Source organism: Peromyscus eremicus, chromosome 3 (assembly GCF_949786415.1).
Source record: "Peromyscus eremicus chromosome 3, PerEre_H2_v1, whole genome shotgun sequence".
NCBI classification, from domain to species: Eukaryota; Metazoa; Chordata; class Mammalia; order Rodentia; family Cricetidae; genus Peromyscus; species Peromyscus eremicus.
The window spans coordinates 9,289,873-9,305,098 of NC_081418.1; the positions used below are offsets into that span (position 1 = coordinate 9,289,873).

At 38.5% G+C, this 15,226-nt stretch overlaps 1 protein-coding gene across 1 annotated transcript in view; it reads right to left on the reverse strand.

Moving 5' to 3' along the window:
• The window catches only part of Sema3a (semaphorin 3A), a 357,767-nt gene that overhangs the window by 209,363 nt on the left and 133,178 nt on the right, over window positions 1-15,226 (reverse strand). Inside the window, exon 3 of the mRNA XM_059257268.1 lies at window positions 3,632-3,825. Within this exon, the coding sequence (XP_059113251.1) occupies window positions 3,632-3,743 (112 nt within the window). The 5' untranslated portion in view covers window positions 3,744-3,825. The remainder of the gene's footprint in view (window positions 1-3,631; window positions 3,826-15,226) is intronic.

Consider the following 15,226-nt stretch of genomic DNA (forward strand, 5'->3'; position numbering starts at 1 on the left):
ACTATATGTATTAACATTGGATATGAAGGTTTATTTGTAATAATGACATATTTATGGAAGTAGCCACACATATATGTCATATATTATTATTTCTATGGTAAATGTTTTTTAACTGCATCATAGAAAGAGGTAAAGTTATATAAGCCAGCAACCATATTAATTTATTTTAAGTTAATCATAATATACAGAGCAAAAGATATAGCAACTTTTGAACATTTTATTTAAATTTTTGATTAGTGAAAATTGACTTCTAATATCATAAGATACATACAAATTTTGATTTAATAGGTAATTTCATTTTCCCAATAATGAAACAACTTGATTCTGGGACGAGAAAAAAGTAAGCAGAGAATGAAAAAGCCTTTGAAATGGCCACTCTTGTACTTAAGTGCTGTTGACTAAGTCTTCCCTATGAATGGAAGGTTAAAATCATTGATTTAACCTCTGAATTCACTGGACACTGACATACTGATCTTTGCATGTGTCTTTGATTTCTTCTCAATCTCACACACACTGTGTACTGGAAAAACCCATTACATTGAGTGATGGAACATTTGTTACTTGTTTAAAACTTCCAATTTTTTTTCCTTCTTCTTGTAATTCACACAGGTTTTTCTGAAGATTTCATTGTACCACACTTCCCAGATGAAAGATCCTATGATTGCTTAGTATTTCATAATAGGAGTAAAATGTGACTAATTTTGTAGAGGAAATAAACAATTATGTATGAATTTAAAAGAGGGGGGTTTGAATATTTAGCCTCTTACTGTTGACATACTCAAGGAAGGCAAAAGCATCTCTCAGTGAATGTTTCCTGAGGATAATTTCTGTGATGCTGAGATTTACAGAGTTCTCACATTTTCTTCCCCCACAAGGATTCTAAATCAGGCTGGTTCAGAGGAGAAGCCAGCATACCCCATTTTTCTAATATTATCACTTCTCCAGATGGTTCTGAAAACATCTCTTCAGCTCCCTTTTCCTAGAAAGTAGAGGTGCCGTATTAGCGAAGGAAGCACATCCACCAGAGAAGCAGCCTTGGTGCTTTTCTGCTGCGCTTTCTCCTTTAACATATCAAGTCGCTTTCATCTCCCACCAGGCAGGATGACAAGCAGAGAGCAAGCACAGTGATTGCCTGAAAATTCATCTTGGCAACCTGAGCAATGAGAGAGTTAATGGTGGATCTTTGAAGACAAGTGACCATGGGAAATTAAGCTTGGCAGGGAGTTAACTCTTCATGAGTCATGCTGCAATATTTGTAAGAGCAATGCAGTAGATATCTTAACTGTGTTTGACATCTAATTAAGATGGAAAAAAAAGAAGCAGATTTAAATCAAATCTCTCTTACAGTTAGAAGCAAAGTCTTGACAATTGATTATCAGGCATGTGCTTTGGCAAAACAAGCCTGTGTGCAGAGACACAAAGGTATTGCACACTAAGAAGATGACAGAAGAAAACCTAGTGGAACCAACCCTGCCTCTTTTTCTCACTGTTGTCCACTTCACAGTTTGCCTTAACAAACTGCCAAGCTCTTGGTCTATCAATAGAATCGGTCTAGAGCTGGGGAGGAGTTTCAGATTTAAAGGGAAGCACAGAAATTATGATGGGTGCCATAGCTAAAATCTGTAAGACTTATAGACCCAATATCACATATATCTCTTGTTAATACATACAGCCCTCATTAGACAATTTTAAACACTGTATAACAAAAACAGGTTTAATTCAAAACTATCTACATGATTTGAATGCATAGGCATGACAGGTGTCTCCTCTCTGATTGAGAATAATTATTGGCAAGGAAATGAAATTCTCACAGAGTAAGGAAGTATAATAAATTTTAATTTTATTGTACAGTTTATTCAGCAATTAGAAAGGTGTCTCTAAGACTATTAGATTCTTAAAATATACTTCATTATTTCAAATTTGCTAATATCAAATTATAGTATGCAGCCATTCGACATCTTAGAAATCCAAACCTGAGAATCATAATTTTGAAAACTAAAGTTGAATGTAAAACTTACAAGGAGTATAAACTTGGATAAAATAAACTATCAATCTAAGGATACCTTGATGGTGTCCTCTCAATAATACAAACCAAAGGCCAATGAAAATGTAGATTATTTCACATAGTATGCAAGTAATTTCACTGTTTTTATTATATAGAAACATAATAAAGACTTAATGAAATATGTAACAGATGTTATATGATTTTTCATTACTGATATTCTAATGCAACTGCTTATCTTGCATTAAATCTATATGTAACTAGATGCTTAATAAAATATTATACTAAAAATAATTTTCTAAGTCAAAGTATTTTATCCTAAGTAAAATCCAAATACACCCATTAATAGGTGTTTAATTTTCTCATGCATAGTGTGAAAATTATGCCTGTTTCTTAATTGATCTCTCAATTCACACTAAAGCTATTAGAAAAAGTTGTCCTTTATCATGTGAAAATTAGAAATACATTTTTCTCTGCATCAGTCATGTACAAAAAGGAAATGTCTCTAGAATAGCCAATACTCTTAGTGTACCTTGTAAGCTAAAATGTATAGCAGAGGTGGAAGCTACTCAGGACCCCACCCCCAATTCAAGAAATCCGAGAATCATAGGAAATCAGCACCTTGGGGAGTTAAGCTACGAGGGTTAAAACTGTTTAATCTTAACTGCATTTAATAACAGCCACGGCAGAGAAATACTCTGTGGCACTAAAAGTTTTGTGTACACACACACACACACACACACACACACACACACACTTCAAAAATTGTTTTACCATTGCTTTACACATCAGTCTTTGAAATCTCTCCAAACAAATACAGAACAAATATTTTCTTTAAAATTGTCATCTGAAAACAAACACACACATGAATCTATAACAGAAAGTATCATGAGACCTTGCAGGGTTTTCCTTTATAAATTTATACTTCTTCAAAAGAAGTTCATATAACTAACTGTGTCACTAGAGACTAACATCTCTTTAATTCTCACTTAACCACATATGGAATTAAATAACATTGTATTTCAAAGGCTAGTTTTGCACCAATTAGGGAAATAGTCTTTTCACCATCATAACACAGTGTGGAAAAACTAGCCTGTTCTCTCCCGTTTATATTCTCTTGGCAAACCATGATCTACTGCTTATGGTAAGCATCTGAGTGTCAGATTTGAACAAACTGAATATTCATGATGACGATTAACCATTTAGTGCCCACAACTCTGAAGATACTGTTCACTGTAATGGTTATTATAGGTGAGGCATGACTATCTATTAAGAAAGCATTTTTTTGCATTAACGGTTATTTAAAAACACTTAAATAGAAGTAAAGTGAGAAGAATGAACAACACATAGCGTGATCAGAAGGTACTCAAATCAGCATGCACGGAGCAGGCACACAGCTCACTGTGATTAAATGTTCTTTGTTTGCTTTTAAGTTGTCACACATCAAACAGAAGACATGCTTTTTTTGTTGTTTAAGGGAAAGTGTTTCAATTTTCACAGAAAATTTTGACCGAATGATACAGGTTCCCCAGGTTAAACTGAAGGTTTGATGGTTAGTGTTGGGAGTTCGAGGAAAGAAAGGAGGGGGTACTACAAAGCTAGTCAAAGAAAAGAAAAGGAAAGCTTTACCTTTGTACGATAATTTCAGTCTTGGCACATTGTTCTTCCCGTTTGCATAGTTTGCTCTTGCTGTAAGTAATACACCCCAGAACAGACAGGCAATCCCAGTGAACCAGCCCATGCTGCAGACGCTGGAGGTCCCTGGGCTGCTGCAGCCTTCCTTCCTGTATTGTGCGGCCAGAGAAGTTCAAACAATCTGGAAACTGGAGGTAACAGGTGATTTAGGTCAGTTTCATTCATAAATGCAGACAATCAAGACCTCATGGCAACACTAACGTCTCTTCTTCTGTAACAGTCTCGGAATCACAGAAACTTCAAACCCTCCAAAAAAAAAAAAAAAAAAAAAAAGGGAAAAGAAAAAAAAAAATCGAGCCAGGCACCGGATAATGAGGCACAACTGTTGTGTGGAAGGAAGAAAAAAAATTAACAAGGGCTGCGGTAGTGGCGCTTGAGAAGCAGTTCCTTTTATCTCCGCTCCTCTGATAGCCGGTGGCAGACTCTAATCCTGCTCGCTCTCTCTGCTTCATTCGGCTCCGAGGAAGCAGAATGAAAGGGAAACAGAGAAAGAGAGAGAGAAGAGGGGGAGCCAGCAGCCTTGAGCTGCGCGGACTTTTCCTGTGCACAAGCAGGGAAAGATGACACAGGATCCCGCGGACAGGTTTTCCCAGCACTCACTAGCCGCGCTGACAATGGGAGAGGAGCGAGCTCAACCCACTCCCCTTCCCTCTTGTCACACAACACATGCAAAAAACATCTCGCAGAGATTAGAGCCGGGAGCAGAACCCTCCGGCGTGCCTGGGAGAGGCACGGGGCTATAAATTTACCTCCCGAGGCAAGCGTTGTTTTATAGCCATTTTGGGGAGCAATTGTGATTCAAAAAAAATTGATTTGGCTACCTACAGAATTTACAGTCCATGCTCATTATACAGCCCCGCTGAACTTGTGCAGTGTGTGTGTGTGTGTGTGTGTGTGTGTGTGTGTGTGTGCCTCTCATCAGTGTAACTTCAACCACGGAAGGTTTTAAAGCCTCCTTAGAGATTATTCCCGCCTCCACACAGCCCCCCTTGGGTTCAGCCACCCCCTTCCCCTGTTCTACAACAAGTGTAGTGAAGAAATTCCTTGGAAAGCCCATATAAACGATCAGTTCAAGACAAATACAGGTCCTCTGAGAATTATAAATTACAACAGGGGATTCGCAAAAGAATACTCCAAATTTAAAAGTGCCGGTGGTTTTGCAGCTCCTGGAGGCAGGGGCTGACTCTTGCAACGCAATGCAACGCACCACCTCTCATTAATTAGATCCACTCCCTAGTGCTGGCCTCAAGGGCAGAGGGAAACAACAAAGTTCACAAAAGTCCCTGCTGAGTGTCAAGGACCGGAATTAAAAGGAAAGTGTGTTCTTGTGTCTTCATGAGCTGGTGAGGGGTAACTCAGTTGTTTGTGGGACACAATCATGTGTTCGGAGTCCTGTTGAACCTCATTAATTCTCTGCCATATAGGCATGCTGTCTGTGGGTTCTAAATTTTCTCTTTTACTTTTATTTCAAGATTCCTGAAATCTAATGGTGTTATAGGATTTGGGTAAGACTTGTATAAAAGCTGTAAGAGAGCATCCTCTACATTTCCTGTAACCTCTGCTCTCCTCTTTCTACTCCTGCCTCTAAACATTTAAAGTCCAGAAGAAAATTCCTCTTGATGATGCAAATATTCCTGGGCAGAAAAGAGAAGGCTAGTCTCATAATTAAACACAAACACTATTGAAAGTGCTCATAAAAGTTATCTAAGCACTGCCATGATAACTCTCATACTGTCTATAGACAGCATTCTTCCCCTGACCTCTGTGTGAATGTAGATTCAGGAGGATGTAAGGGGGAGGGGGAGGGGGGAGAGACGTGCTACACTAGATTGATTTGTCAGCTCCCGAAAGCCTATTGATCAGTTAGCATTGTTAAGAATATAAACTCCAAAATCATGTTGATTTTTGTGATCCCACCCTTGTTACCCTGAGCACTTTTCACGCTTTAGGCAGAGGATTAAGGGTACAAATGACAAGAGGCTTTCTGTCTGCCTCTATAGACACTCATCCTGCAAAGGAATTCAGGCCACTTTGGGATTATTTAGAGGATTCCAATAGTGAATTATCCCATCCAAACACCACTGTTATTACTTTAAAGCATTTCACCTTGCTACTTCATGTATTTTTTAATGCATTAAGATATTTCTAACATGTTTGTTGTGTAAGGCAGGAGAGTAAGTTTATCCTTGTCAACATAGAACAGATAAATTAAAGTGCATCCATTTTGCCTGCTAAAACTCCAATCTTGCAAATGTTTGTGTGTTCCATGAAAACTAAAAGAAGAGTAAGGAAGATTCAATGAAAAAAGGCCAGATTGATTGTAAAGAAAGAACATTTCATCTAGAATTTGAACTATAAAATAGGAGAGCAGTGTGGAATTATACAAAACTAATAATTAAGACTAAAGTTGATGTCTGGAATTTGATACACAAGTAAGTTCATATTTACAAACACCCCTATTCTTAGAACTTTGATACAATTAACTTTGAAAAACATAAAAACCTTTGGGTCTTAGCTTTCTGCTCTAATCTCACCTGACTTTGGCAAGATTAATTGCAGTTGTCTTCATTTGTTTTTTTTTTTTTTTTTTTTATACATTTCCCTCCTGCCCAGAGATAATTCTGTTTAAGCCCCTTTCTTAGCTGAAGTCTACCTGCATAGGACTTTGTCAGACCCAGAAGGACTTAGCTGTAGGTGTGACAATGTAGATTTTGATTCACTCCTCCAACAGAACTTGTAGCCTCAGGCATGACTTGGTGTAACCTGCTGCATGTGCCGCCAGAACCTGGATTTTTCTGTATGTGCTGCTGCAGCTAAGTCAGGAGGACTATGTTGGTCTTCTAATAGTGAACCTTGAAGTGTGATAAAGTCCTCTGCATTTCCTTCAAAAGCATGCAGTTTCGGCTTGCACTCCACCCTATAGCCTATGTCTTGCACCACAATTCTATTTGCAACTGGGTTCCTAAAACTGCTAACAGTTCAGGTTTTCCAGTGTAACTTCAGCCCCTGTCCCTCTGACACATGCTTCCTAGGTTGATGTTCCTGTGCTTATTTTGACAAGCAACTCAGCAGCTCTTTGCCTCACCCCATTCCATACTGAGAAAGACTACCAAGAATGACAATTTTCTGGGTGTTGTACTTGATTTTCCAGAGAAACAGTACTTCCAACTTCACAACAAGTTAGGTAACTTTTTTTTTTTTTTCACTAAAGACTCAGATAGTTGCAGAGGTTACTTGTTAAAGTATTTCTTTTGTGGAGAGATTTTATTTATTTATATTTATTTCATTTATTTATTTATTTATTTTTAGGTAAAATTAATGTGTCTATTTTGAAGGGGCCACTTTGAAATGGACAAAATACACTTGAAGTTAGGATGGACTTGATGGAAAAACTAAACTTAGAGTCTCATTTCATCTTGATTACTACAACTCCCTCAAAATGTGCTCACTACCAGAAATTAGTGATTTCTTTAATGGAAATTATTTAACTAGGGAATTCTTTAAAAGTTAGTTAGATTTTCTAACAAGACTAAAAAAATAACCAAACACACAAACACATTTAACTTTTCTTCCCACAGTGGTTTTGGTTGGGTTATATTTTTGTTAAAATAGTTAGCATCTGCTCTTTTCTTTTTTTTTTCCTTCAAGAGATTGCTTCATTAAGTCATCGAGAATCTTGTGATCATCAAAGTCGTAGGAAGAGCCATAGTTAAACACTGCCCTCCTCATTCTCACGTTGGAATTTATTTTTAATAAATAATTTTTTTTCAGAACTGGGAATTTGAACTTTTCTTTTTTCAAAGACAATTGTGTGGGTGAAAAAATGCTTTAGAAAATCAGAAAGTATCCTAATATTTGGGATGTTTCTCAAACTAAATATTTGATGTATTGTATGTTCTGCTCAAAAATGCTCATTACTTAAGAATAACTACAGTCACGGATGGGAACCAAGGGTGGCAGGTTAAAAGCAATGTCTCAGAAATGAAGTTACGCTTTGCATAATCTGACCCTTATGAGTGCTTTTAGCATAAGCAATATGCGGAAGCATGAGCTGAGAGAAGGAATTGGTAAAATGCAAAGGGAATTCAGCTCTAGAGGCATTAACTCCTCCCTCCCTTCTAATGCCCTGGGAATACAGAGGCAGGAAAATAAGCTTGTCTTTGCTCTGTGTTGAATTTGTGACATGTTGAAAAAGCACTAATTTTGCAAGTGAACTGAAGTTATAAATATTAAATCAGTGCAGGAGGAGATGAGAAACTGACCAAAGAATCACATTAATTGTCACTATAGATTATAAGAAAATCCCAATAATTAAAGCTGTCAAAAGTCACAGGGGAAATGTGTACTGGTGACCATCTCTCTCCTTGAGAGGTTGTTTAGTGGAGCTAGTAGGTGGGTTTTGTTAGCTTAGTTAATATGTTTGAGTGGGGACGGAAGAGGTGGCTAGAAAAATAAGCTGAAGTTATGGTTTATGTTGAAATTGCCCAAAGTGTCTAAACCTAGTCCTAGAAAAATATTTTGATTGTTTGTTCTGTTTTTGAAATTATTTTAGAACATTTTTTTCATTTCCATAGTCTCTTTTATTTTATCATCTTAACCCATCATATATTAGCATTCCAAAACTACTGAAAAATGGCATTTCTTTTAACCATTTCAGTCTGTGCCTGGAGCTTGCCATCCCTCTTGCCTCTTTGCTAGACCATCTGCTAAATTAACAAAGTGTTTTCTAATACGAGCATAGAAAAGGCAACCAGACACTGCAAATACCTGTTGGTGGTGGTTTTAGTGACTGTCTCCACCTCCACTGAAAGGGAACAAGAAAGTTTTCAAGGGAGACAAAAATCTCATTGTTAATAGTGATTAGCAGAGGCTCTGCAGTGAGCTGGAAGAGAGATGGCCTCTGCAGAATCTAAATGCAACAGCAGGTTGGCCCCTGAGAGATTTAGGATACGACGTTATTAGCTGTTTCCTTCCAGTAGAGGCACATCACACACATGCTCGCTGAATAAATAAATAACTAGATCTCCTGGAACATACAAAGTGTGGAGGCTGGCGACGCTTCACAAAGGGTGACCACATTTGACCCATGCAAAGGAGAGGCAGTTTCTCTGTCAAGCTCTGAACAGAATGTTATACCTCAGATGTGAGCCTGCTACAGTCTTCATTCGGGGCAGGGGGGTTTCAGTGTTTTTCAGTACTTTGAGATTGATAAGGACAGGGAAACAGAAACTCGTAAACAGATTCAAAACTTCACAGACAGGAAAGTTTGTTATAACGGCAAAATCAACTGTTTTGGTGACAGTGATCCCAACACTGTCATGTAGTCGACTTTGCAGGGTCACAGAATTCCCCAAATTGAAACAGGTGAAAAGGAAAAGGTTATGTAAGCCTCTCCTTTTCTATTGCATAGTGTCTCCAATAGCAAATACCTTCGGACCTGGCCCTGGCTTCTCCTCATGTTATTTTTTTTTCTTTTGTGCTATGGGGCAGAGTTATAACCCAGGTTTCTGTCTCTGCCTTGCCTACAACAGCAGCTGCCAGCTTATGGGAGAGATTAGAAAGCACCATGTTTATTAGTTAACAGTGTTTTTTATTATTCAGAAGGATTTGTGAAGAAAATTCAGTTTCCCATTTTTCTTTCATGGGTTTCCATAAAATTAAGCCCTGAAAAAAAAAAAACAAAAAACATTTGTCATAATTTCAAGTATAGGCAGGATAAGCAGACAAGGAGAATTCTGGGAAGAGGAAGATTGAGTCAGGAGATGCAGCCCACCGTCCAGGGAGCAGCATGTAATGGCACATAGGTAAAGCCACGGAAAACGTGGCAACATATAGATGAACAGAAATGGGCTGAGTTTAAGTGTAAGAGCTAGTCAGTAGTAAGACTGAGCTAATTGCCAAGCATTTTTAATATAAGCCTCTGTGTGTTTACTTGGGGGACGTGAGTGGGAGAGATTTGTCCCGATGACCACCCGCCAGCTGGGACACAGGAAAATTTCCAACTACACACTACAACCCTTTAACATAGTTCTTCATGTTGTGGAGATCTTTAACCATAAAATTATTCTCATTGCTATTTAATAACTGTAATTTTAGTACTGTCATGAATCATAATGTAAATACTTCTAGAGACAGAGGGTTGTTTGAGGGCTTATGACCCACAGGTTGAAAAACCACTGTTTCCAATGCTAGTAAAGTAATTGTTTCATAGTCCAGTCAGATGTGGTTGGCATTCCCTTTAGATCATAGAAAACTTCATTGTGTCATTACTATTATTACTTTCCTACAATTATGTATCTTTTAAGTGAAAGACCTCTCTTTAGACTTACTATACTTTGTAAAATATCACAATATGTTGCTAATAGAGATGTTACTCAAAATGAGTGTTTTATAAATTTTCTTAAAGTATAGTGTTCACATGTATGAATCAGCTATTCAGTTTATTTTTTAACAAAATAAAATATAAGATAACCCCCACCACACACACACACACACACACACACACAAATACATCAAAGTTAGACAAGGTAAACCAACAGAAGGAAAAGAGCCCTGAGAGAAGGCACAGGAACCAGAGACCCACTTGTTCACACACTCTGGAGTACCATAAAATTACTAAACTGAAAGCTATAATATACATGCAAAGGACCTGGTGCAGACCCATACAGGTCCTGGCCTGCTTCAGTCTCGGCCTTGCTCATTTGATTTGGAGGGTCCTATTCTCCTGGTATACGTAAGGCCCACTTCATGAAAAGGAACCCATACCCAACACTGCTTGCATGACCAAGAGACAGAGACTAGACAGCCCAGAGATCTAGGTAAAACAAATACTACTGGTCTGAAAAAAAAAGAAAGAAAAGTATAAAAATGACTCCTAATAATATTCTGCTATACTCAAAGATCAGTGCCTTATTCAGTCATCATCAGAGAGGCTTCTTCCTACAGCAGATGGAAACAGATGCAGAGACCCACAGCCAGACATTACACAGAGATATTTGCAACACATAGCTCTAAATGATTTATCTCCATCAAATCCTTTCCCTCAGAGCTCAGGGACCCCATAGATTTGGAGGTGGAAAGAGCATAAAAGACAGAGGGGGATGGAGCTCTTTAGTTTATTCTCATTATTGTTTTAAACTAAGAATGTGCCTAAAGATTTAATTCAGTTGATAAACTGTCAACCTACCATGCATGAAGTCTGGAGTTCAAACCCCAGCACCACATAAGCGGGTGGTACTGGGTGTGGTAGCACAGGCCTATTATCCCAGAGCTTAGGAAGTGGATGCAGAAGAACAAGGTCATCTTTCACTGTATAGAAAGTATCAGGCCATCCTGGAAGGGCTACGTGAGGTCCTTTCTCAAAGGAACTAGTAAATTTAAGAATGATGCTAATACAACTCTCTAAAAAGGGGATTCTGTAAATTGTGCAAATATATGTCTTGAAACACTTAGGTTTTAATCAGAAGATCACGATTTCTAACAAAATAATATAAATTTAAATTTGCTTAGAAATGTACTAATCTTCCTGTTCCATCATGGATATCAAATCAGATAATGTTTGTCATCACCAAATATAAGGACAACCATGAATCCCTACATAGTTTCTTCTTGCAGACAAGGTGCAGTATGACTGCACTTATAGCCTGTGTACAAGGGGTAGCGTATGATGAGGAGCCTGGGAAGAGAAAGCATGTTTCTGAACTGGCCTTTCACGAATAATTCTTGAGAATTACTGTAGTGGGAACCACAGAGTTTATTGAAATGAGGAAAGATCTTGGCTGCTATTAACTTTATGGTCTGAAAACATGTCTTTTGCTTGTTGCATTTTAGAGTTTTAAAGGCAAAAGAATTTGCACATCATGTACAATCTACTTGACCGTAAAGGATAAGATGATGTAAATTAAAATGTGCTAGGGGAGCAGTGAGCCCAGAAACCATGACCTAGACAAGCAAAAATGAGGTTGCCTTTGCTAACCAGCCTTACAACTAACTGTAGGCAGCTACAGTTTAAAGGAGAATGACATTTTACCACTCAACAAATTGCTGGTGACTCACTTGGCCAGATGTGGATGTGAGATCCGCCACTTTTCACAGCTTGTACAGTATAGTAGAGAAGGGCATTTCTTTTGTTAAGTTAAGCCTTAAACTGCTAGAAGACCCATTACTTCTACTGACTACATCATCAATGTGTGAGTGGGTCTTAATAACCTATGTTACAAGCCTCATGAGCTAGTGTTATTTATGTTTCAGGGGAAATTATTTTCCCAGATAAGTGCCATACTTAACTTTAGGAAGCGAGAGGTTAGGGTCAACGGGTGAAACACCTGTACAATTATTAAGGGGATATCTCCTGCTACTATTTATATTTTATGTCATTACATCTCATAGGTCAATAGCTCTCTTTAGTGTTTTAACTGTTCAACATGTTTTGTTTCACGCTGTTTTCAGAGCTCTAGGGAACCCTGATTGGCCAGTAAATAAGTTAATTTTCCATCCTGGTGGAATTTGTGTTGTAATAGCTCCAACAGGAGTCCTTCCATTTTCCATTCAGTATTCTCTTTAAACACATGGGCAGAATACAAGACGATGCTTAACACCATGCTATCAGTTTATCACAAAGTGTCACTTTAAATCACAGGATGAGCGTTACAAATCTCTGGACTTATATAGTAATTCATGGTGATTTTTAACTTTTTGTTAATAGTTATTATAATTCCTAAAAATAGAACAAAGTATGGCCATATGTTTGTTGCCTTCTGAATACAATTATAATTCATGGCTAAGAACAGTCCATAACAAGGCTTTCTAAAATGACTAATGGACCGCTTTATGCATCTTTACAAACACCATGTTTTGAATGTGAATTCAGTGAATGTGAAAAGCTGCTTCACCTCCACCTAAACTGAGTCTATCAGAAAGAGGCTCAAATGTCACTAATTATTTTATAGGAATAATCATGTTGAAGCTTTAAACAAGCAAAAGCTTTAGTATACTTTAGGACTGGCTTGCCAGGATGAAAATAAAACCCTTCTGCTAAAGTAGAGCTGATTGAGTTACATTTAACAGGATGCAGGACATGGCGCTTGAGCTATCTAATGGTGGTGGGCTGTTTGCCACCCCAGAAGCAAGATCATGTTTCCTCTGCCCCATGCAATTTCAGAAAGCTTTCACAAAAATTGCATGATTGACACTATGGCACTCTTCCCATCCTGATTTATTTGCATGTTAATATCACCATGATAAATGTACACTGTCAAAGTATTAGAAAAGAAAGTAAAATAAGCCAACCTTTCACTTTGGTGAGTCTTAAAAAGCTTAGTATATACTATAGGAGCTAAGATGGCCTTTTATTTACACTAACGGTTTTTCTATGATTGCTGTCTAGTATTTTCTGTTTTCATTAAATGAGTTTGAAATACATTCTACAGATCTTTCTTGTCCACATGTGAAAATGAGTGCCTGGGTAAAATCAAATGAAGTCATAAGATACGTTTACCAATGTAAAACATAGTAAACATGCCATGCCTCACTGTTAACTTGCAACAATTTCACTCTTCCTTTCTTTTTATGCATTTTTTCTATAGTCACAGAACTATGTGCCCTGACTGTAGGTGCTCAGCCCTGAGTCTATACTGTAAGCTAAACATCTGTATTAACGTATTTTGCTTGAGGCATGCTTGGAGGTACTTACTGTACCAGTAAGTCTGACTTCAGGAGTTGTTTTGTCTAATGTCACAGTTATAATTACAGGTCTTCAGTGGTGAGGCTCATATGAACTGTTTCCTATGACTCCCTTGTACAAATGCTTCCACACAATAGACCTCAACAAATTTAAGTGAATGTCTTTCCAACTCTTGTTTCTGAGTGTTGTAGCATTGGCAGGAAGAGACCAAGTTGACTGTCAGATTTGCTATATTCAGATGAAGAGCCAAAACAGGAATAACAAGAATTTGAGCACTTCCAAATTCTTTTCTGTCAAAACTTTGTTCAAAGTATTCAATAAGCTCCAAAATTTATTAAGACTGATCTGGAATACAAAGTATAGAATTCAGAAAACTGGTCATTATTTACTTTTAGAGAATGGTTAAAATGTGTTTATTAAAATATTTAAACTAAAAAAGTTGCAGGGTTTTATTTTGGGATGCACAGAAAAGTGTGTAGTAGGTGTGGAAATGTCCTTAAATAATAGAATTTCATTGGGTATAGGTCTGACATAAGTGAGTTTTACTTCGCACAGTTTTTAGAACGACAAGCTAAAACTCAGGTGTTGTCAAATTTAAGAGGTAACTCCTCTTCCTGTTTAAGTAGGTACAGAAAAAATGTGTCTCCCTTTTTCTAAGAGGTCAGTGAGATGTTGATAAGAGATAGATTTCCTTACAACTACTGTGCAATTAAGAACCATTGCTAGGAGAGACTGAGCATGTATACTAGTTGAGGACCTTAAAATGATGACATAGTGAAGAGAATGAGGTTATGTCAGTTTTTCTTCTCAAGTTTAGTATATGCATGTATACATAAGTACATAAGTAAACACACACACACACACATCTGTACACACATGAATGGATATTTATACTGGCATGTAGATTCTGTGCTTGTGTGCTTCTCTGTTGCTGGGATAAGATATAGCGGCCAAGGTAGCTGACAGAAGGGAGAGTTCATTTGGGTTGACGGTTCCAGAGGGATAGAAGTCTGTCATGCTAGGCAAGCATGGCACTGAACAGACATGGCGGGTAGAGCAGGAAGCTGAGAGATCACATCTTCAAGCTCACATGTGAAGAAGAGAGAGCAAACTGAAAGTGACAGAGGGCCTTAAGGTGACACAGTCAGGATCCCATGACATATTTTCACCAGCAAGGATGTTCCCCTTCCTCCAGTGAGGATGCTCTCCTTCCTCCAGTGAGGATGTCCCCCTTCCTCCAGTTATGATGCTCCCCTTCCTCCAGTGAGGATGCTCTCCTTCCTCCAGTGAGGATGTCCCCCTTCCTCCAGTGAGGATGTTCTCCTTCCTCCAGTGAGGATGCTCCCCTTCCTCCAGTGAGGATGTCCCCCTTCCTCCAGTGAGGATGTCCCCCTTCCTCCAGTGAGGATGCTCCCCTTCCTCCAGTGAGGATGTTCCCCTTCCTCCAGTGAGGATGTCCCCCTTCCTCCAGTGAGGATGCTCCCCTTCCTCCAGTGAGGATGCTCCCCTTCCTCCAGTGAGGATGTCCCCCTTCCTCCAGTGAGGATGTTCTCCTTCCTCCAGTGAGGATGCTCCCCTTCCTCCAGTGAGGATGTCCCCCTTCCTCCAGTGAGGATGCTCCCCTTCCTCCAGTGAGGATGTTCTCCTTCCTCCAGTGAAGATGTTCTCCTTCCTCCAGTGAGGATGTCCCCCTTCCTCCAGTGAGGATGTTCCCCTTCCTCCAGTGAGGATGTTCTCTTTCCTTCAGTGAGGATGCTCCTAAACATCTAACAGACACCAACTGAGAACCAAGTCTTCAAATATCTGAGCCTTTGGGGGAGATATTTGTCACTCAAACCTCCATAATT